The sequence below is a fragment of the Gobius niger genome (assembly GCF_951799975.1).
Source record: "Gobius niger genome assembly, chromosome: 17".
Taxonomy (NCBI): Eukaryota; Metazoa; Chordata; class Actinopteri; order Gobiiformes; family Gobiidae; genus Gobius; species Gobius niger.
This window is the reverse complement of record NC_136868.1, coordinates 5,228,684-5,253,915: the sequence shown is the minus strand read 5'-3', so window position 1 is coordinate 5,253,915 and position 25,232 is coordinate 5,228,684. Positions and strand designations below refer to the sequence as shown.

Here is a 25,232-nt window from a genome sequence, read left to right as displayed (position 1 = left end):
TTTGGCCATATCGCCGAGCCCTATTCTGGCCTAGAGGCTGCAAGCTCCAGTAGAAAAGCTTTTAGATTTGGGTAAACCTAAACTGAAGAAAATTCACTAGGTTAAGAGGTTAATGCACCTGGTCTATGCAATTTCGTTGTACAATTGTAAATACAGTTCTTTTTGCTGTAAGGTTTTCATTAATTCAACTTTCTGACTGTTGTGTCCCGTTGAGTAAAATTACTAGTTGTGTTTTTTCTGTCTGAAAAGGTTTAGAGCAATTCTTGAAACAGATTCCAGTTCATAACAATAAAAGCTTAATAAATAAAAACAGTGCAGATACTGTGAGTGGACTCTTCCCCCTTGAGCTCTTCTTTTTAATCACACACATTTGTAAAAGCAAAGCAAATGAGAGATTATAGATTACGTACAGTACAACTAACTTTCAAAAACTTCCATCACATATAAGCACTTCGAGCATCAAGTTCTTATTCTTGCTGTTCGTAGCACCGATAACAACTAAACAAACTTCAGTACTTACAAGCTTTTAGTTCCGACTCCCGTCTTACTTTCGCTGCACACTTCCTCTTTTGACAAGGCGCACGAGTCTACAATCCAAGCGAGTCTTTTTCTATGAATAGAGCGAGACACGCGTGTGTTTTAACAGGACATTTGGTATTTTTTGACAAGAGAAATGCACCATAACCAGAGCAGCGCAGCGCACACGATTTCCCGCTCTGTGGGATAACACTTCCGGCAACGACACTGAGCAACAGCCAATCAGCGCACAGTGATGCAACACGTGATCACTGCTGCTTCTTCTTCGGTGATTTTTCATGTCACTTTATCCTCCTTTGTTTTCCTCCACGCACCACGCGTTTGGACAGATCTGTGTAAAATTCAGGGCACAACTTTAATACAAAATACTTTTATGTAGATATGAACGTGCAAGCTATGGCAACGTTTTTTAAGATGCAGTGAAATTAACATACATTCTATTTTATATAATAATAAATAAATATTTTTATGTTTTTATATTTTTATATTTTTATGACTCCTAAATGGGAAATGATGGCTTTTTAAAGCTAAAATAAATACAAAACGTCTGTATGCAAAGGTGTATGGAAGCCCGTTTCCGCCATGTTAAAAAAATAAAAGCCCAACAGGAAGTCGAAATTTCGAGATTTAAACTCGTAATTTCGAGTTTAAAACTCGAAATTCAGTTTGAAAGAAACTTTGAAAGAAATGATTTGTTCCTCAGTGAAATACCTATGATGCCTACTTTATTAATTTCTAGTGTTGGTGTTGTTATTATTATAATAAAAAAAATATAAAAAATAAGCTGGAGGCATGTCTTTGCACGTGAATTATGTTACTGCAGTGAGTCCATAATGGTCCTGATGGAAGCAGCTTTTTTAAAGGAAGCAAGCAGCTAGCTTATGAGCTAAAGACATTTGAGGCCTACACATTTCTTCTTCTGAAACAATGAAGAGGCACCAGGAGCACCCCACACCTGCAGCACAGTGGAGGCATCACAGGAGGAACTACAGGAAACAAGGAAGGGACAAAGGAGGAGGTATCCGGGTGAGGCTCACAGCTAAGCCACACATGCATTCTGTTGTTTTGGTTAACGGACGTTCAATGGAGAATAAGACTGCTTATAACTAGCAGTAAGTAACTGCTAATTTAGATACTAGATTAACAGAAAATGGTGCAAGACTGTTGTGGATTGGAAGGAACTACGCAGGGGGAAGGAGGAGGAGGAGCTGACCAGTGCAGGACACCACGCTCTGAAACAGGGCCAAACTCAGGAGGCATTTCAGAAGATGAGAGGAGACTCAAGGCAGCCAGCCATGTTTTCTCCGGGTGCTACGAAAGCGCTTACTTTCTTCTTCTTCTTCTCCTTCTTCTCCTTCTTCTTCTCCTTCTTCTCCTTCTCCTCCTTCTTCTTCTTCTCCTTCTTCTTCTCCTTCTCCTTCTTCTCCTTCTCCTTCTTCTTTTCCTTCTTCTCCTTCTCCTTCTTCTTCTTCTTCTTCTTCTTCTTCTTCTTCTTCTTTTCCTTCTTCTTCTTCTCCTTCTTCTCCTTCTCCTTCTTCTCCTTCTCCTTCTTCTCCTTCTTCTTCTCCTTCTCCTTCTTCTCCTTCTCCTCCCCCTCCTCCTCCTCCTCCTTCTCCTCCTTCTTCTTCTTCTTCTTCCCTTCTTCTTCTCCCCTTCTCCTTCTTCTTCTTCTTCTTCTTCTTCTTCTTCTTCTTCTTCTTCTTTTCCTTCTCCTTCTTCTCCTTCTTCTCCTTCTTCTTCTTCTTCTCCTCCTCCTCCTTCTCCTCCTTCTTCTTCTTCTTCTTCTTCTTCCATTCTTCTTCTCCTCCCCTTCTTCTTCTTCTTCTTCCCTTCTTCTCCCCTTCTCCTTCTCCTTCTTCTTCTTCTTCTTCTTCTTCTTCTTCTTCTTCTTCTTCTTCTATTATTATTATTATTATGATCATTTACTGATAATCAGTTAAGTAGAAGAAAAGTGTTAAAAGAAGACATAATGAATGTAATCAAAGCTTAATAGTTCTTACAGATAAACAATATTTGGTCTTGACTATCTGGGTTCATTTGTGTGTTTGTTTGAGGCAATTGTAAACAACACAATCATATTTTTAGAAGAGGAATGGCCTTATTAGCATCGGGCTGACAGAGCTGCAGCTGCTCCGTGTACTGCGGCGTCTTCATGTGGCTGTAATTGGCTGCAGATTCAGAGATAAAGTGAGGCCGAGAGCACAGATGTCCAATGTGCGCATCTCTCTGACGGTGTCCCGGACCGGCTCCCGGGGCCAAACACTCGTGGGACAGAGAGAGAGAGAGAGAGGAGAGAGGGGAGGGAGCAACGCTGCTCCGTCTGGGTCTTTGGTTGGATGGGTTGGATGCATCAAAACATGGAGGAGGATCAGGTTTGGGAGCAGGGGGCAGGATGGAGGTGAGACTAATGGAGTGTGCAGGAATTGATTTGCTTTGTGTGAGGAGATAATGAGGACGGCGAAATAGAAGGATGGATTCCGTTTACTCTGTCTGGGTAGAAATACAGTAATAACATTCCCACTATTAACCTCTTAACCCTCACTTTCACAGAGTGCAGTTTGGCTTTACCCAAATCTAAAAGTTTCTTGAAAAAAAACATCAAAATATCAACAAAAACGTGAGAAAAGGAGGATGAGAACCTAACAAAAGATTGAGAAAAATGTGGCAAAAAGTGACAAAAATGTGATAAAAAAGCCACAAAAGGGGAACAAAAAAGTGAACAAAAAAACATCAGAAAAGTGTCGACACACGGAAACAACATAAAGGAGGAAAAAGATCCATTTAGGCCAGTTTTCAGTAGCATTAAAATAAGGCGAGACAATGGTCAATTCAATTCAATTCAATTCAATTCATCTTTTTTATTTGAGCATCTGAGCTCCACAAAGTTCTTCATAGGAACAGAGTTCAGCACAGTAATCAAGCAAAAGAAAGATACATGCGTCGGTGAATAGCCAAATAGATTAATAAATAACGTGGATATGATGCTCAAAAGGAGTAGGCAGAAGCTTCAGCTTGTTAGAGCCTACCCCTTTTCGTACTTAAGAAATAGATACATTCATTAACTATGCACAAAGAAGATATGACATATAGTCATTTTATCATATTCCAGTGACTATACAATCGTCAATATATATGTTGCAACATTCTGCTGGTTCCAAGACAGGGAAAGAAAACTGTCTGTAGGCTGTAGGCTGTTTACTCCAGTCGAGAGGCTTTTTAGATTTGGATAAAGCCGGATTGAGAAAATGCACTCGGTTGAGGCTTGGGTTAAGAGGTTAAACATAAAAAAGGAAGATTGACATTGCTGTGCTGTTCATTTTCCTATATAGAAAGACCAAAAAAGCAATAACTAGAGATTACTACAAGACAAATTAACAATTTTGAAGTTATTTCAGCAAATGATCCCTTTTGTGGTGTATTATAGCTATTAGATTACCTTAATGGTGTAACTGCTGATAATGTATGTGCAAGACAAGACCATGTGCCTTCTAACAGCGTAGACGCGTTGCTATGGCAGCATTCTTTGTTTGCACTGGACAATCAATGCTATTCATATTCCCTTCGTCTAAAGAGGCAGAGTCAATGCTTAGATTTAAAATCCTCATTACAATTGGAATATATATAATCATCAAAAAATGACGCAGCAAATGTACAAAAGCGAGACAGTTCTTTGTGTCTTGTCAATTCTGTCACATCAGCATCACCCACTCCATTCCCCTTGACTCCGCTCTCCTTGTTTTTCTCCATGAACCATCCCCTAACCCTCCCCCCTCCCCTGTGCCTCGGGCAGGTACAGGGCCGCGCTCCGATTGGCCGGATCCATCTGTGACTCAGCTCCTTCATCACGGTCTTCATCACACGCCGCCGTGGAACGACACTCCACACTGGGGACACCGCTCCTCCTGCAGCTGATGGATACTTTTCAATATATTTTTATTTCTCACCTACTCAGACGTAGTGCAATGGATGAAGAGGAGGGAGCGATGACGTCTGGCTAACATGGGCTTATTGCTGATCACTGAATAACAATGTAAGCATCTATTGTCTGTGTTGATGTATTGCTTCATATGACAGAGCAAATTGTCTGTGTTGAATATTTTTAGGATTGTATTTATTTATTCTACTATAAAGTCATTTATTATGGGTGTGGCTCTAGAAAGACAATTGATTGCTTTGCCTTTTATATGCTTTAATGAGTGTTTAGTATCATTTAGTGAATTCCAAAATTAATTGGGCATCTATTAAGGGTATGGTGAAATGGCACAGCTGTAGCCTGATGTTTAATGCTCATGTTCAAGATACAGATGCTCTTTCCAATTATATTAAATGTATTCAGTCTGATAGGACATATAGAGGGTTTGTTCCTATATAATTTACACCCTGCACTAGGACTGTAACTTTACACCCTGATATTCTACTTATATAATCTACTTATATAATTGTTTTTATCCTATTTTTATTTATTATGATTCCCCTATTGTTATATTTCTGCCCCCTAAGATTTTGCTTTACTTATTGAACATAAGATACCTCGTTTTTATACTATTTAACTGTTTAACTGCACATTTCCTGTCTGTTCTTGAACACTCCGAGTGATCTTCTTGAACGCCGACTGTAACAAGTGAATTTCTCCATTGTGAGATCAATAAAGGATTATCTTATCTTATCCTGAACAGATCGAGCATCAAAACACATCATTATTCTCTGCTGACGCTAGTTTGACTTCCGTTGCCATGCTGTGACATCATCTGCATCCCCCGTATAGCCAATATTTACTTAGCTAATCGTCTGTGAAGAATATCGAACCATTGCACTTTCTCAAATCATCTTTTAAATCGAAATTTCTTTGAATCATTCCTGGAACGATATTGTAATTTTATGATTTTTTGGGTCGATTCTACTCACACATTTGCTCAGATGTTGCCATATATGTCGAATTTACTTCAGAATATCTACTCCATTTAATCTCCTGCATTGTCTTGACTAAAGAAAAGTGAAATAAAATGACATAACAAAGGCTTAAATTTGACCGGAAGCTATACCTAGCATAAACCCTGTGTTTATTCCAGAAAAAATCAAACCCCATCTGAATCGGGAAGCCACCAAGGAAACCAAAACAAGGAAGCTCTCCTATCTCTAAAGGCTGTAGAGAGCAGGAGAGAGAGGGAGCGGCACTACAAGGGGGCGTGGCTTATCGGAGGAGAGAGAGAGTGCGTATTCGCCCGGACGCAGCCCCACTCCCAGCTCCTGAGATGCTGGTGTGGCTCAGACAGGACGAAATGTCGGTCCAGGAGCTGCTACAGAGGGTCCAGTGTGTCATCACTCATGTCGGTGAGTCACTTTTCTATATTTAGAGGACGGAGGGAGAGCTGATGCGGATGGGGATGCTGTGGAAAAGATGGATTTTTTTTTTTTTTACGAGATGGAGGTGATGTAGAAGAGAAAAGATGCGGCAGTGGTGATGCAGGAGGAGGCGGGTGGCTAAGTGTAGTGGTCCCATTGGGATGTAAGTGGTTGAGTATATGGACATGGACCAGTTTGTTGAAAGTATGGAATTGTTATAAGAGTGTGAGATTTCTGATAATCTATTCTTTTATCTTGTCTATCCACATTGATTTTGCTTGATTTAACCATCATTCCTTCTGCTTTCATATATTATTAATGCATATTTTCTAATCATTATTAATAGTTCACTCTCAAAGAAATAAAGGCAAGTATTTGGGAAATATTTGATTCATTAATGGGTATTTTGACCCTTTTATTACATTCAATATGTCTTCTTGAATAACACATTTTCCTAGTGTCTTTCAAAAAGAACCCAAAAACTAAATCATTGATCATTTTAGGTATATTGTAGTAGACTTCATATAGAAAACAGAATATAAGATGACCATAATCAAGACCTTTTACTATTATTAAATGTGTCTACATGTGCAAGTGCTGTGTTAATTTATATTTATATGCATTTTAAGGCAATGAAAGGAGTAAAACGGTGTTCGGTGGAGTGTTGGTTGGATTTGTTGGTGTTTTTTACTTCAATGACAAATGAATGTGAGTGTGCTGGGTGTGATCTGTACCTACGAGAGGCAGGGAATTTTGAGTGGATGCAGGAGGATGCTGTGAGCACATGGAGGGAGCGAGGCTAAAGCTAACCGTTTCACTACCGTTTAACATTTGGAAATGGTTTAGTAGTAGTGTATCTTACTGTAGACTTTGTTATCTTGGTATATGGGCATTTCTAAGCATTTAAAGGAACAGGCCACCGTTTTCCTATACTGTGATATGTTCTTGCCTGAGCTTAGACGAGTTGATACATACCTGTCTGGTCTTTGTGCCCGTGGAAGAGCGTGGTAGCTTCCAACTTCACCCCCGTTCGGAGCCATAGGAATATGCTGGGACAGGCCCAATGCTCACAACATCTTTGGTCTTTTTGCATGACTGAGGGCACACAATTCTTTCACACTGAGATATGTTCTTACCTGAGCTTAGACGAGTTGATGCGTACCTGTCTGGTCTTTGCCCGTGGAAGAGCTTAATCGCTTCTAGCTTTCCCCCCGTTTGGAGCTATAGGAGTACATTGGGAGAAGCCAAATGCTAACATCTTTGGTCGTTTTGACAAGACAGGTACACATCAACTCGTCTAGTCTCAGGTAAGAACATAATCTCAGTATGGAAAAAACGGTGGTCTGTTCCTTTAAGACATAAAGACATCCTTGCCTAATCTGCTATTTTCTATTTTGTACTAAAAAGATGGAGGTTAACATTAAAAACCGAGTCTTTCATTCATCAAAAGCTATTTTTACCCCTTTGGCAGTTCTGCATTTGATCATTTATTTATCGCTGTGGTTGTATCGGCCTTTGAAGAGTTCTCAAACATCCTAAATTGCTTCTTACTTTAGGACATCTACGACTTGACAATTACCTCGTGGTCTGTAAATCAATGTCATTAAATTGCAAGTAGGTTCCGCCTTGATCTTGCTCCGTCATCGTCTTGTCTTGCTTTTACGCTTTTCTGCTTCTTTACCATCTAGGCAAAAAACAGTGAAAATCGATTAAGTATATATACACAATGCTTCTCCTCACACTAATTAAAACACCACCATTATACGTAGGAGAATATAATCTTGATTCGCTACTCAACCTCAATTTGTAATGTGAAATGAGTAACAACATGCTTCGATACTGTCATTTTTGCCCAGTTTATTGCATTTAAACACAATCTTCCATTCATTTTCGACACATTATGGCCAAGCATCGACCATTTTTTTTCTCCCGTTCACTTCCTGCTTCTCTCCTCTTCCTCTCCCTTCCTCTTCCTGGAAGTGGGTTAATGTGCCATGCTGGAGACCGGAGCGCCGCGTCTTTATATACTGCAGGCACAGCACAGAAACCCGGGGGGAGGAGGAGGACGAGGGGGGGGGGGGAGTCACCATGGAAACTGAGCTCATCTTTAACCAATCGCGGCACGAGTAATTGATTTATCGGAGGCAGGAAGGGCGTCTGCAGCATCAGCGAGTGTGTGTAGAGGTGAACAGTTGTAGGACGGGATCTGATGCAGACTGGAGTATGTTTTGATACGATGTATGTCAAGATGTGGGTCAGTGATACAGTGGTAGTGGTTCTCAACCGGGGGTGGTGTCGGGACCCGCCGTTACCAAAGGATGAAATGCAGCAACCCAAATAAAGATAGTTATTCAAAGCCTAAAAGCACCTTGCAGTTTGAACTTGTTAGTGTGAGATACTGATCCCAAATCACCATTTTTGTCACTTTTTGTCAGGTTTTCATCACATTTTTCATCACATCTTTTGTGGCTTTTATTAGGGATGCACCGATGCCACTTTTTCTAAAACCGATACGAGTACTTTGATTTAAATACTGGCCGATACCAAACACCGATACGAGGACAAGGCATTTTCTTCAACGTACTTTTTAAAGTGAATAGGGGTTCTCAACCTGGGGGTCGGGACCCACTAGGGGTTGCCAGAGCATATAGATAAAATATATATTTCAATATTATTATTATGGTGTCGTAGCATACATGCTATTTTACCAGGGTGCCATTATTTGCTCTAAATTTAATTCATTTTTGTTTTAGCCATTGTTTTTTCTTTGTTTTTTAAGAGTTATATAGGTTAACCTCTTAACTCCCACCTGAACCGAGAGGATCTTTTTCCTCAAGTCATCAGGTTTTTTTTCCATCATTTTTTTGTTGGGTATTCAACTCATTTTTGTAACTTTGTCATCATTTTTTTGTCATTTTTTGTCACATTTTTGTCAATTTTTTATCACATTTTTGTCACATTTTTTGTCATTTTTTGTCACATTTTTGTAATTTTTTGGTCAATTTTTCATCAATTTCCCGTCACATTTTTGTCAATGTTTTCTCAGTTTTTTGTCACATTTCCATCATTGTTTTCTTCTCAGTTTTGTCGCTATTTTCACACCTTTTTTCCAGAAGCTTTTGGACTGGGGTAAAGCCAAACTGGAGAAAATGTGCTCGGTTCAGGTGGGAGTTAAGGGGTTAACACTGGACAAAAAGACCTAAAATCCGGGAAGATTTAACCCAGTATATGTCCGTATTTGTCAAAGATCCGGAGAATATCCGGAGATATGCAAACCGTATCTTCGACGTATGCAAATTCGGATCTTCCCGGATCGGGACCACTTTTGTATCCGGGAATATCCGAACTCCGGATATTTATCCCTGAAATATACGGAGATATCCGGATCCCGTATTCTCAAAAGATTCATCACGGATCTCCCCGCATATTTTCTGTATCTTCTAAAGATCGACGGATATTATCCCTCTTGTATCCGGAAAATATACGGAAACCGAATCTCCGACAGATCCATTTCGGATCCCCTTGCATATTATTTGTATCTTTTGGACATCTCCGGATTTTTACCCCTCTGGTACACCAACATATCCTGAACCCAAATCCTTAACAGGTCCCATCTGTGATCTCACTTAAGATCTCGTTTGATATAGTTGGAACTTACTGCATATTTCACAGATATGACAAAATGCCTGTGCATCTTACAGTATATTTAAGTGAAGATACCATATTTCTGGAATCTCTAATTTATTAACCATGTCACATTTTGGAAATGTCAAACATTCAAAACATATCGGGGAAAAAAAAGCTTGCTTTTACATAATACACTTGCCTGCAAAGCACATTCTCTCTCCAAACTGAAATCAGATAATCAATGAAACTTTTCACATATGAACCATAAAAACATTTCCAATAACCTTTCAAACTGTCCTGTTTGGAGAGAAGGGATATGACTTGAAGCAGTGTGGAAGTGCCACAACTAAACTAGATTTAATCTTGGACTAATGACAGATGGTAAAAACATGTACAATAGGCGAAATCCTCCAGCCAGACTTGGATCCACATCTGCAGATTGGTCCCTGGGGGCGGTCCTGCTGTCACTCACTGCTCCTGGCGGGTTGTCCCAGCAGCGTCAAAGGATGGGTCAAATGCCAAGGACACTTTTCTTTGTATAGTTGATGTATAATGACAAATAAAGCGCCTTAATCTTAAACTGTACCAGGACTAGACCTGGACTGAACCAAGAATTGAAACAGTACAAAAGTAATACTTCTCGATTAGGGCGGCACAATTGTATATTAATATCAATAACATTCTTTTAGACTTGTGTTGTAATTATCAATCTTTAAGATTCAAGATTCAGATGACACTCACTTTGACGTCACATTTTACACATAAAAGTGAAAACTTCACATGCATTCTAGAACATGAGGACAGATTTAGTTTGGAATTACCTAAGAATTGCAGTCATTTCCAATTTGCTTTGAAAACAATTAACTGTGCAGCCCTATGCGACGCTTGGGACAAATATTTTTTCATTCGCCAAGGAAAAATAAAAAGAGCTTCCAAGGTTACTGTGTTCTGTGGGGGAAGTCGCAACATCATGACCACACAGGCTGGACCGTCCGCCTTGTCCGACTGTTTCATGACATTACACAGTTGTGAGGCTGGGTGTCTCTTTGGGTTTCACTAGTGTCCTCTTCAGAAAAACAGCAGGCAGAGGAGCCCCATCAGCCAGTGGCCTCCACTTTCACAGGATTCAGGTGCTTTAAGAAAAAAACAAAAACATAAATATGTTGTGTTTATATACAGTAAATCAGCATCAAATACTTTTTGCACAAAGCCCTACATGCATGTAAGGATAGCTTTTGTTTGCTTACTTAAATTGAAATGCGTTTAGCTTACCTGTTTGTCTTGGCATGAAGATGGCCTTAAATTATGGTCTATTGCGCTCATAAGGGTTGCATGTTCCTGAAAAAAAAGCAAGGCAATGTCACTAAGGAGTGCTTAAAAAAAACAAAAAAGTATCTTGAAGGAAGCGAATGATAAAATAAGCAGTTAGATGAATACAGACTGTAGGTCAAACCTAGTATTAATGGAGACAAATCTAAGTGTTTATCTTGGAAATCTGATTCAATGTTTTCGCCCCCATGTCTGAATGAGTAGTTATGCAGAACCAAGGCTTTAACAAAAGGTAAAGAATCAAATCTAATCTCCTAGCAAACAGTTCACAACTCACACAAATGTTCCTTCACCAGGCTGTGGTTCAAAGAGAAAGTCACGTTGGCGCTGCGCTGTCCATTTCTCCAGCTCGGTCCTCCCTCTGTGTCTCCAGTGTCCTCGTCTGCAGCTCCTCACTGTTCATGTGCAGCACTGCAGGTGACAAAACTGAGTTTCATTTGGCCAACCTAGCATGTAAAACCACAGTGTAGGAGAGGCTTTCCTGTACTTACCTTATTTGTGGGCCTCAGATTGTGGTCTTCCTCTTCTCCAGGTTACTCAATGTGGCCTCTCGGGGTGTGTGAGCCACTGTTGAGAAGAAGCCAATCACTGAGCATCCAAGAGGCTCTGTGCACACAAGCGACACATCAGCCGCCGGTTTTCCACTCGTTATTTTCCTATCTAAGATTATTACAATAAATATTTCAAAATGGATGGATGTAACACAACTTCACTGGAGGATAATGTGTGTTCATAATGGAGGGTGTGAAATGGCACCAAGATCAGAACTACGTGAAGTCTTTAGTTTAAATTAGAACATTTTTTCTGACATTTCTTTTAATTGAACATTAACTTTCAGTATTCTCATCCAACACATTTCCAGTGCTTGCAGCCTGCCACATGTGTTCAATACACTGCTAATCTTTCATAAGAAAAAGATGTATATGTACTATATATGGTAAATACATTACTTTGTAAAAAGTGTTGAAAATCACCTCTGTCTTCTCCCTCAACTGCAGTGGTGTCATCTCTTCTTCCCTGCACACCACTTCCTGTCTGCCAGTACCCTGTTAAAAGACAAATATGGTGAAGTTGTGGCTCATTAGACAGCTAAATAGTATTTCGCATAGGGGAAAGGAAATCATTTTTGTACAGCACTTTACACAGAACACACCCAAAGCCCTACGTAAGGGACACAAGCTTCCAATTATTACCATCGTACCCTCTCACCACCACCGTCAACTTACTCAAGCTACCCGATATTTCCGCATGGTCTTCCATCGTGGTACAATCCCGCCCAAGCTGCTCAGCCTCTGACACCTGGCTCGAACAGGCATTGTCAAAGTGGCATGGCCTGTAAATAAGAATAATCATTACATTCTAAAAACACAACAAACAAGATAAAAAACTAAAGGCAGATGATACAAACATCTGTTGGGACATTAATACTTTTTCCCTCCCAATGCTCGGCCTTAAAGGCCAGAAAGGCTGATTTAAAACAGTATGACAAAAATATGATTGAACTTACTGTCCTAAATGGTCACATTTACACAGCGCCTTTCTACCTACTTTTGAAGCACTAAAAGCGCTTTATATCAAGGAATCACTCACCCATTCACATTCACACACCTGTGTATGCAGACACTGGAGGCAAGGTGGAGGAAGTGTTTTGCCCAACGACACAATGACAGTGCGCACCTGTCCGAATGGATCTAAACACATAAAACAAAACAGGCTGATACAGTATATAACAACCCTTTAGTTTTCTTTTTCATTTTTTTTACTTGCCTCAAATTGACATCCACCCTGGTCCTCATCCATGTGTGGACAGCATTCAGATCCTCCCAAAACTTTTGTGGCAAAGCAAATATGGACATTATTAATAGTAAAAACATAGTAAATGATTACAAGATGCAAACGAGATTGAATGCAGCATGAAAGTGCAATATTTTTGGCACTTAGCAAATAAGGTAAGAAAATAATGAGTAATACTTATTTTTACCAGGTTTGTGCTGGCTTGACACACACAGTCTGTCTCAGAGACACACACTTAAAGTTTAGTCTTTTAGGCTTTAAATTAAAACAGCGCCAAGCAGTGTAAATATTAAACTTTTTGGTGCAAGGCATTAATGTCTAGCACCAAATGCATTATTAATATTATCATGTTGTTTTGTAAATGACATGACTCAGTCCAATTTATTAAAATAGAAGGCTATGCAGCACAATTTAGTGGCAAACTAATTTTAACTATAACAAAAAAAAAACGGTTGGCTTATCTTTAGCTCATTTATTAGACTTGTGTTTTGTAACCTAGGGACAGTAGAAAATAATGTGAGTGTTTTGTCGGATTGCTAGCGACACAGTGCCAATATCCACAGTGAAGTAAAATACTTACGTAAATGCCAGACATCGGTCGTTAGATAAAGCTAGCCATTAGCACAAGTATGCTAACTTAGCTTGCTAGCTATCTAACGGTTCTCGGCGCGGAGTTCTAGTCCCAAGGATCCAGTTTTGTTTTTTGGTTTGCTTCGACTTCTCCCACCCGAGGCTTAGTCGATGTTGTGTCCATTTCACTCTGCTGGGTCCAAGTCCGAAGAGAACGTACATTAGAACATTTTCTCTCTCCGTGTCTCCGGAGCTCGCACCGCTCCCCGCTCTGGCCGCAACACAGACTGTACAGCGCGAGCGCCCGTCTCTGTTACTCCCGCCCACAACAGGTGCACGAGCCAATCGGCTTTCGCGCCACAACTATTTCAAAATAATCTAGCTCCCTGATTGGTTCTTAATTTTCGGTTGAATGTAGTTATTTTCCGGTATGTTGAAGCATAATCGTAATTTTGAGTGTATTTTCAACCTAGACGCCATCACCAATGCAAGGATAAATATTCGCTTCTTTTAGTAGAAGAAACTTGTGACGCGCATCAAGGTCTCAATGGCACAGTAGACAGTGCGCGTGCATGTGCCCCCTCCTCCACCCCACCACCCATTAGAGTGAACCTGGCCTCCCATCATACTCAAATTTAAATGAAAAATATGTCAATCGTTTGTGCTACGTTTGTGCTGTTTTGTGCTGTAAAAATCTTTGTTTGTGCTGTTAGGGTTTTTGAGATATTAATGATTGTTTTATTGGTCAGATCTGAGGTCGCCCTGCTTGTTATAAAATTCCAAAACAGGAAAAAATGGTGTCACTGTTTCCTCTACATCTGTGCTGTTTTGTGCTGTAAAGATTTCCATTTGTACAGGTTTGGTTTTTAAACTATTACAAACTTTAGAGTCTTAAGTCATGCAAAAATCATCAATATCTCAAAAACGATAACAGCACAAACGAAGATTTTTACAGCACAAACGATTGACATATTTTTCATTTAAATTTCAGTATGATGGGGGGCCAGGTTCACTCTAATCCACCTCCTGATTAAAGTTTTAGGCCATGTCACTCTCATATCCAAAATTGAACCTGCGAGAATCCAGTATGGATATTTTTCCGGATTTGTCGCGGATAGTCATATCTCACAGATCCGGAGAGATGCACCACTGGATCTGTACAGTAACATTAACAAGCTCATAAAGTGAGGCTTTATGTTGTCTAAGTATCTCCAAAATACTGCCCGTACATACGTAAAGATTATTTAATGAAATATTGCCAAATAAAAAAATACTGACATTTTAAATTCTCAGATCCGGAAAGATAATTATATGCATATGTCAGGATGAGACTGTCCTCCAACAGAAAACGACACAAGTGGTCGTTTGTCTTATCCCTTAATTACGACCATATAAGACGTTTACTAAAACAGCGCCCCCAAGCTCCCATTGAGGGTATGTACATTTACATTACATTTAACCCGATTCAGAAACGACTTTATTTTACGTAGTGTTTTGCGATGACGATTCCAAAACTCAAACGCAAAGAAATAAATCACAAACTGGCAAAATGAGCCCCACATGCAATAAGTAAAGCAGTCCCAGGTCTTCAGCCCCGCCACACCTGTGGAGGAACTGAACGTCCAGCGGTGCCAAAGGCTCTCCAAGCGCGCTCTGCGCTATTACGCATCACACCTCCCCAACCGCAGCAGCGGCTACAGGTCACCATCCTCATCATTTATTATATTATATGTGTGAGCTATAGGTTATCGCCATTTTACTCACAACAACAGCGACACCAAAGCACAACTCACCATTGACGCCTTCGTTTCTTCTCCTCCATATGCGTCACTGCCAACTCCATAAACTCTCCTGTCCGCTTCCATCTCTGTCCTCAAACGTCCTCGTGTCTCAGACTCCGTGTCACCCGTACGTCCGGTTGTCCGGTGACCGCGGCGATCCTCGGATCCGCCCCGGGTTCCAGTGCGCCTGATGCAGGGAAACACCTCTCGTCATCCCGGCAAAGTCGGGCCTCGGCTCCGCTGCTGCTCTCCACAAAGTCCTGCGTCTCTGTCAGAGTTCCTCTTGAAAACGTGCTCCAAATGTCCTGATCAAACTGATGTGGTTCATTTCTCCGCAGTTTCGTCATTTAAGGATAAAAATATAAAACATCACAGCTGTGTTTAGCTCGCGGGTTTTTCCAACTAGATTTGACGGACACTCGCTCTGTCCAATGAAAACACGTGTATCAGCTCGAGGGCGTTTGGGCAGGTGATCCTGCGCTCTGATTGGTTGAAGGGTCAGCTACGTCATATCCAGTAATATTTGTTAATAATTATCATCATTATATTATAAACAATCTGAAATAAACTGTTGTAAAGCATTTCCTCTGATGTCTGTGATTTATATGGACTAAAGCAGGATTTAACCCTATAGCAAAAGGTGCACAGGAGGGAAGAAAAAAGAAAGGGGTTTATGTATTTGATTTGATTTATTTATTTGTACATTTCTTATTATCTACTACTTCTGCATTTATATATTTACCGCAGCAATAACTATTCTTTCTGGGATCCATTTATTTATATTTTTAATTGTTATTTGAGTTTTTTACTTTTACTCAAGTAATATTATTTTGAAGTAGTATCTGTACTCGAGTGTAGTTCTCTTTTTACTGAGTAAATCTGCAAGCGGCAAACTGAAGAAAAAAATGAAAATGAATCAAAGCACAATGAATCTAAACCTGTATTAATTTTCTTGTGTCTTATCAAAATAATTGTGATTTATTTTTTTCTGGGGTATTTTTTACACATATCAGAATTTTCAACATTGTTTTATGTTTTTTCTCTGCTTTATCAACACTAAACCTTAATTAGACAAACATTTACTCAGGGGTTATGATAAAATTAAGAAACAAAAACATAATTCTTATAGTTTTCATCATGTCACGTTTCATCTGGACCGTGAGGGTTCGCACATATGTGGGTGCATGTGTGTGTTGGTTGATCATATGTGATGTCGGTGGAGCCACAGGAGAAGCCACAGCCACATGTGGATATAACCAGTGTTAAGTCATGTAACATAAAAGTGAGCGTGTACATTTGACCATCTCAGTGTCGCACACTGGCTCACAAAGGAACCTAAAGAACTGGACGCAATTGGACTGTCCAGAACTCCATGAAGCACATCTGTCCCTGCAGCTGTTCATTAGATGTTTACATCATAGGGAATGATGATGATGTTCCTCTGCACAAAACAGATCAGAAATAATGCAATCTCCTCATTACTATTTGATAAAGTCATGTTTACATTTCTATATTTTATTAAAACACACTTGACAGTCGCCTGTATGATTTACATGACGGGCGGCACATGTGGCTGAGTGGTTTGTGCTCTGGCCTCACAGCAAGAGGGTCCTGGGTTAAATTCCCTTTCAGTGTGGAGTTCATCTGCACCCCAACAAAAGATAAGATATGATAAGATAAGATAAACGTCTTTAGCCCCAGAGGGGGATTTGTTTTTTTTCTTGGCGACAGAGCCGCTCATCTGCGCACACACAATCAGACATGACAAAACATTCACACTGAACACAAAGTGCCACATCTGCAGTGTCTCTATTACATTTGCTTTAAACATAAAACATGTGCATTAGGTGAATCCTCCAGCAGGTGATTCTGACCATCAGCCTGGCTCCACATCTGGAGATGGTCCCCAGATGCTCCACGCTCCTGCCCACTGCTCCTGACGGCTCGCCTCAGTCGAAGGAGGGGCCACATGCAGAGACACATTTTGTAATGACACATAAATGATCTTAACCTTTATCTGCACTCATGTGTTTAGCTCATTATGCCATGCATAGAAACACATATGGGTAGAATGATTATTGTGACCAAGACATTTATTTTGAATAGAAAAATAATAAAATGTGTAACATTGTTCATATAAATCACAGACATCAGAGGAAATGCTCTATAACAGTTTATTTCAGATTGTTTATAATATAATGATGATAATTATTAACAAATATTACTGGATATGACGTAGCTGACTCTTCAGCCAATCAGAGCGCAGGCTCACCTGCCCAAACGCCCTCGAGCTGATTCACGTGTTTTCATTGGACAGAGCGAGTGTCCGTCAAATCTAGTTGGAAAAACCCGCGAGCTAAACACAGCTGTGATGTTTTATATTTTTATCCTTAAATGACGAAACTGCGGAGAAATGAACCACATCAGTTTGATCAGGACATTTGGAGCTCGTTCTCCAGAGGAACTCTGACAGAGACGCAGGACTTTGTGGAGAGCAGCAGCGGAGCCGAGGCCCGACTTTGCCGGGATGACGAGAGGTGTTTCCCTGCATCATGCGCACTGGAACCCGGGGCGGATCCGAGGATCGCCGCGGTCACCGGACAACCGGACGTACGGGAGACACGGAGTCTGAGACACGAGGACGTTTGAGGACAGAGATGGAAGCGGACAGGAGAGTTTATGGAGTTGGCAGTGACGCATATGGAGGAGAAGAAACGAAGGCGTCAATGGTGAGTTGTGCTTTGGTGTCGCTGTTGTTGTGAGTAAAATGGCGATAACCTATAGCCACACATATAATGTAATAAATGATGAGGGTGGTGACCTGTAGCCGCTGCTGCGGTTGGGGAGGTGTGATGCGTAATAGCGCAGAGCGCGCTTGGAGAGCCTTTGGCACCGCTGGACGTTCAGTTCCTCCACAGGTGTGGCGGGGCTGAAGACCTGGGACTGCTTTACTTATTGCATGTGGGGCTCATTTTGCCAGTTTGTGATTTATTTCTTTGCGTTTGTGTTTTGGAATCGTCATCGCAAAACACTACGTAAAATAAAGTCGTTTCTGAATTGGGTTAAATGTAATGGACATACCCTCAATGGGAGCTTGGGGGCGCTGTTTTAGTAAACGTCTTATATGGTCGTAATTAAGGGATAAGACAAACGACCACTTGTGTCGTATGGATTTGGAGGACTTGTTGGTCAGGATCTGTGACGGATCAGATCCTCCCGGATTTTCCAGGATACTTTCCGGATATCTGACAGATCCATGAACTAGGATCTTATTATATTTTCCCGGATTTTAGGGCTTTTTGTCCAGTGTAATGTCCCTGTTTTACCCATGGTCTGACCCGGGTGGGGGTCACAATCCTAATTAACTGTTATAATGGGGGTCGCGGCTCTAAAAGGTTGAGAACCACTGGAATAGACGGTTTATAGACTGACCTTTTCACAGCAGATTGTTCAGTAATTAGTTAATTTACTCATTTACATTTCCTTGAGTAAAGTAGGCGACTTTTAAGAGAAGTTTTATCAGAATTGAACAGATGGTATTTTATTTTTTTATTGCACTGTCCATCATAGACAGAACAGCTCATATACAAAAGCTCCTCAATGCTTGTGCTTTATTCATTTATCTATTTTTATTTAACAATAGTATTGAGATGTTACTTATTACTGCAGCTAAATGGTCTCTTTTTGCCTTTACTTCAGCTCCGCATGGATTTTGTTGTGTGTTTATAGCAACTTAGCCAGTAGCTAAAAGCATTTTGATTGTTTTGCTGTTTTTTGGGATTTTCTGAGGACTTTTTAGTCGCTGGGTTAGTTGAATAAGACCCTGGGCATGAAGCGGTGTAAGAATCGACAAAACTGTTTAGCAACATTAGCAACATTAGTCTGTATCTTGTAAACACTGCAGACTCCACGCTGCAGCACTGACAACATTTAGCTCTGGTTAAATCCAGCACAGACTCTGATTTAGGGAGTGTATCTGTAATAAAGTCAGCTCTATGTGGAATATTGTATTTCCACTAAAGAATTCTCCAATTTGTTGCTATTTTCTCTCGGCCACATGTCAAGAGGTATCGGTTTCTGGTATCGGGACCACGAGTTATGTTATTGTTGCTTTACTGGCACATGTATGTTGCTCTTAACGCTGCTTTTTTGCCACTTCTTCCACATTTTTGTTTCTGTTTTGGAACTTTTTTCCAAGAAGCTTCTAGATCTGGGTAAGGCCTGGAGAGAAATGGGCTCGGTTCAGGTGGGGGTTAAGAGGTTGACAGACGAAATCAGGTAGTTTTTATATTTTACAGTAGGTTATATGTTCCTGTGAAAGGTTTGTGACTCAGTGAAAAAGGTCCAGCGACCCCTCGTAGTTTGTGCTGTTATTGTTTGTAAGATATCAATGATACCTGGGGCATATCAACACACACAGCATTAAAAAGTAATATCTCGAGGGAAACATTTGCGAGGCAGATAATTAGACCCCGCTTAGACTGACAATTGTCCACTTTGTTATTTTAGCGTTGTCATTTCGGATAAGACAGGACGGGATCCGAGCATGGATTTGAAGCTGCCAAAAACAACGGGGGTAAAGCTGCTGTTTGGGACATTTTTTCGATGCTGCGTGTGAGATTATTGCGGAGCTCACAAAAAAATTCAGTTGACTGTGCTCTGTTTTGTTGCTAACTCAGCTGTGAGCCAGACATTTCTGCTCTAAAGCACTTTGTATGAGGTTTATGCCTGGACGGATTATGATTATTTACATAACGAGGGGTATAAACTAAACATGCATAAACGTACGCTGTAATTTGAAAATATCTAGTAAGATTTATGCTGCATGACTAGTGTTGGGCCATATCGTATCGCATATTGTTATCGCAATATAATTTTTGGATATCGTTGTGGACGCGATATAATTTATGTTGCGCTCAGCTCCATCAGAGCAGCATAAAAACAAGTGATGCACCAATACCAATATCGGACATCGGGCCGATACCACACGCTTGTACTCACTCATGAAGTCCCAATTCCAGAAACTGATACCACTTGACGTGTGGCAGCTCTCCGCTGAGGAGAGAAAATAGCAACAAACTGGAGAATTCTTTAGTGGAAAAACAATGTTCCACATAGAGCTGACTTTATTACAGAGGACACTCCCTAAATCAGAGTCTGTGCTGGATTTAACCAGAGCTTAATGTTGTTAGTGCTGCAGCGTCTGCAGTGTTTACAAGATACAGGCTAATGTTGCTAACTTGCGGCTAATAGTTCTGGCGTAAGAATTTATGCCCAGGGGCTTATTCATCTGAAAAACTAACCCAGCGAGAAAATCCAAATGAAAGAGATAGATACAGACGGCATCTCTGGAATCGCCCATATATGGTCATTTTTGAAAACAGTTAAGGGGGAAAACAATTTTGAAAAAATGTAAATTTTCTCTAATTATTCAAAAACTACTGTAACAAATGCTGAATTATGAATATAGTGTGTACTAAATAATGATACAAAGACATGGGGAGGATCAAAGTGGTTCAACAGCCCATAAATACATGAATAACGGAGAATGCTAACTTGATGCTACATGTTAGCATCGGGCTAATGCTAACGGTTAGCTAGCGCTTGCTACAGCTGCTGTTTTTTCACTTCTACTGAACAATCTGCTGTGAGAAAATATCCATATGGGCCCGATTTACATTTGACTTTATGTGTGATAAATAAGTTGATGTTCCACCAGAAAATGGCTAAAAAGAGTGGAAAATTGTGTTTCTCTAAAGATTCTATTTTCCCCCTCGGCGAGGCCACGCCCCCTTCTATGACGAGATGCCGTCTGTATCAATACAGCATGTCCATATAGAGCGAAAATGAGCAGCAGCAAATTTCTGTACCTACTGGCTAAGTTGCTATAAACACACGAGAAAATCTACACGTAGCAGAAGTAAAGGCGAAAAGAGACCCTTTAGCTGAAGTAATAAGCAACATCTCAATACTATTGTTAAATAAAAAATAGATAAATGAATAAAGCACAAGCATTGAGGAGCTTTTGGACATGGGCTGTTCTGTCTATGATGGACAGTGCAATAAAAAAATGATATATTCTATAATATTAAATGTACAATGTAAAATGGCATCTGTTCAATTATAACTTCTCTTAAAAGTGTCGCCTACTTTACACAAGGAAATGTAAATGAGTAAATGAACAAATTCCTAACCAATCTGCTGTGAAAAATTCAGTCTATTATCTATTCACTTCAAAAAGTACATGAAAGAAAATGTCTTGTACTCGTATCGGTATTCAGTATCGGCAAGTACTTCAATCAAAGTTCTCGTGTCGGTTTTAGAAAAAAGTGGTGTCGGTGCATCCCTAATAAAAACTGACTGTAGAACACCGAGGGCAGGGGCAGGTGCTTAAAAAGTAAAATGAAATGAAGGATGTAAGCTGCTTGAGTAGATCATATTTGTGAGGAAATAAGATTAGATTGGGATTTTGAAGGAATTTGTCCATCGTCAATTGTATCGTCAAATATATCGCAATATTTCCTTGGTATATGTCGTGATATCGATTTTAGCGCTGCCCTGTGCATGACAGGTATTTGCTGTGGTCGACCAGCAGGGAGCTCACTTGTTCACAACTTTTATGGACAAGAGCCATAAAACCTCTTACATTATGTCACTATGTGTTTCCCACACTTTTACTTTCTATTGTTCAGCCACATTACAATGGCTCGCTGCTGCACTGCCTTAAAAACAATCATGTTCTTTGACGTTTTGAGTGCCTAATGTAGGTGGAAAAGCTCTACATAAGTTGAAACCATTGACCACTTTCACTGAGACTGTCTGCTGCCTGTCATAACCTCTCTAGTTGAATATCTTTGAATACTAAGAGCGCACTGGCTTCCTTTGGGCATATACAGTATATTCATAGGGGCTGATTGTCACACAGGCGTCAGGTGACCTCACATCTGACCCTGGATCAGTGAGAGGATCCTTTAGAAACTTCCTATTTCCCACAACATATCAGAATAGATCTATGTTAATGGCCTCAAGGCGAAGTTCAGACTATTATTGGTGTGTGGCGAACAACAATGAAGCCACTGTTAGACCTTTCAATAGATGGAAAAACAGCACTTTGATGTATAATATAGATTACATTTAGATTATGCGTAAGATACGTTTTTATATTACAGAAAATAGGGAGCAAGTTAAGTTTCATTTGTTGTAGTACATTCTGCAGGGATGAGTTTATACAGTAAGTACCCTGGCTTTTGCTTGTAGAATCAGTGCTACTTCCGGGTCTCTTTTTATCCACAAACATCTGCAAACGCATAATAATACAAAGGGGGAAAGGTGTATCGTATCATGAAGTTGTGGGCAATACCCAGCCCCTAAAGTCTGTGTTACCAGTTATCGCTTTGAGAAGATAATTAACAATTAAATCTTAATAACTCTATCTATCTATCTATCTATCTATCTATCTATCTATCTATCTATCTATCTATCTATCTATCTATCTATCTATCTATCTATCTATCTATCTATCTATCTATCTATCTATCTGTCTGTCTGTCTGTCTGTCTGTCTGTCTGTCTGTCTGTCTGTCTGTCTGTCTGTCTGTCTGTCTGTCTGTCTGTCTGTATATCTATCTATCCATCTATCTATCTATCTATCTATCTATGTATCTGTCTGTCTGTCTGTCTGTATCTATCTATCTATCTATCTATCTATCTATCTATCTATGTATCTATCTATCTATCTATCTATCTATCTATCTATCTATCTATCTATCTATCTGTCTGTCTGTCTGTCTGTCTGACTGTCTGTCTGTCTGTCTGTCTGTCTGTATATCTATCTGTCTATCTATCTATCTATCTATCTATCTATCTATCTATCTATCTGTCTATCTGTCTGTCTGTCTGTCTGTCTGTCTGTCTGTATATCTATCTATCTATCTATCTATCTATCTATCTATCTATCTATCTATCTATCTATCTGTCTGTCTGTCTGTCTGTATATCTATCTATCTATCTATCTATCTATCTATCTATCTATCTGTATCTATCTATCTATCTATCTATCTATCTATCTATCTATCTGTCTATCTAACTGTATCTATCTATCTGTATCTATCTGACTATCTATCTATCTATCTATCTATCTATCTATCTGTCTGTCTGTCTGTCTGTATATCTATCTATCTATCTATCTATCTATCTATCTATCTATCTATCTATCTATCTATCTATCTATCTATCTATCTGTCTGTCTGTCTGTCTGTATATCTATCTATCTATCTATCTATCTGTATCTATCTATCTATCTATCTATCTATCTATCTATCTATCTATCTGTCTGTCTGTATATCTATCTATCTATGTATCTATCTATCTATCTATCTGTGTATCTATCTATCTATCTATCTATCTGTATCTATCTATCTATCTATCTATCTATCTATCTATCTATCTATCTATCTATCTATCTATCTATCTATCTATCTATCTATCTATCTATCTATCTATCTATCTATCTATCTATCTATCTATCTATCTATCTGTCTATAGGCTGGTGTGCTGCAGTCCTCCTCGTCTTATCACTCTAAAGACCCACTAAAAAGCTCCAATAGTTTTAATTGCTCTATAAATCCCTCATTCTGCATGTCAATCTATTTTTTTTACTCTTTCATATGATATTACAATCTGCACACAATCCTTGGTAGGACTGTGGTGATGTCATCCTGAGTCACCCTCACCCCCCTCGCCACACATACATACACTCACAAACACTTATGAGAAAATGATCTGTATTTCTGCCGAAGCAGGACGTCCCCAGGCACCAATCCTGTGTCCCTCCCCCTTTGTATTTTAGCATTGACGCACCTCACCTTTCTTCAATGGAAACCCAGAGGTCAGGCTGAAGGTCGCCCTGCTTTGATAGAAAGGCCAACTCCTGCCGTCCCATCCTGGCTGGTTGAATGTTATCAGCGCGTGCTTATGTACAGTCATCGCCCGGACTGTCATCACAGCGATTAAGGGACAGGAGGCGGCCATTTTGAAGTCGTTTGTCTGATGCATTATAGATGAGGGGGAGAGAGAGCGTGAGCGTTGACCGTAAATTGCACAGCCGGCGCCGCTCTGATGTCATCGCTCTGGAGGGGAACTTGACCATGACTCATGAGGAGACGGGGATTATGGATAATGAAGAAACTCCAGGGATCTTATAGCGAGATGCGTGAGAGCAGGTGTCTTTGTGTGGGCCTCTTGAATTCTGAGCCTTAGGTTTAAGTGGTACTGCATACTGATTACCGGTACAATAATATACTTTATTTTTGGTTGGCATTTTAGTGGTTTTCTATTTTTGTTTGCAACAAAAAGATTTGGCAAAACTCTTCAAAATATACAGTACATGGAGCTGATGTTGGTTTATCAATAATCAAGTTTTTTTTTGTAAACCATCTGAAATTCATAAACATAATTGAGTTTTCTCTGTCTCTATTCACAATATGGGTTTCTGCGGCCGGATTACAAAACATTAACCTCTTAATCCCTGCCTAAAACAAGAAGATTTTCTACAGTTTGGCTTCACTGAATACGTTTTCATAAAAGCTTGAAAAAGGCGTCAAAATAACGACAAAAACGAGGATGAAAACGCACCAAAAAAGCCACATGCAATAAAGGGAGGAAAAAGATCCATTTACCGTAAATTCTCTAATACTGGCCTGTATTCCATTAGCGGCCGGGTCTCTAACAGTGGCCGGGTTCGCGGCTGGCGGAGGCAAATTAAAGCCGGTCTCTAAAACAGGCCGGGGCTTTTATTAGAAACTATAGCAGTAGAAATATTCCCCATGTTAGGAATTTGTCTCATACTGGTGTAAATGAAAACTCACGTGCAGGAAGTAACAAACGGGAACCCGGGCCGAGGGGGACGCTGCGGAGGAGCTGATCCGAGCGTAACTTTGACACAGATTTAGTCACTTTTCAAACCTCCTGTGACTATATTTGGAAACAGGGAAAGCAACAAATGTTTGTGACCCTCCAGGGTTTTAATAAAGTCACCATCGCGTCTTCAAAGCACGTCCAGCTGCTCCGTGTGCAGGTCAGTCCCACGCCTCAAAATAACTCCTCCCATCAGCGCGAGCGTCTCGTCTTCTCTCGGGTCAGTCTCATGATCGATCACAAACACAAACGCTCCGTCTAAACTCGCCTTTTACACAAGATAACAACAAAAAATCCGGTCCGCGGTAAAAACGAAACAGAAACCTGCAGTGACGAT

General features: G+C 40.1%; 1 protein-coding gene across 3 annotated transcripts in view; it reads left to right on the top strand.

Moving 5' to 3' along the window:
• The first annotated feature begins 4,438 nt into the window (after positions 1–4,438).
• mcf2l2 (MCF.2 cell line derived transforming sequence-like 2) overlaps positions 4,439–25,232 on the top strand; it is a 213,814-nt gene continuing 193,020 nt past the window's right edge. For 2 of the 3 annotated variants that reach the window (XM_079574860.1, XM_079574859.1), the window contains exons 1-2: positions 4,439–4,567; positions 5,607–5,868. In XM_079574860.1, coding sequence (XP_079430986.1) covers positions 5,790–5,868 — 79 coding nt within the window. In that variant the 5' untranslated portion in view covers positions 4,439–4,567; positions 5,607–5,789. The remainder of the gene's footprint in view (positions 4,568–5,606; positions 5,869–25,232) is intronic. The other variant, XM_079574861.1, reaches the window with a different exon arrangement.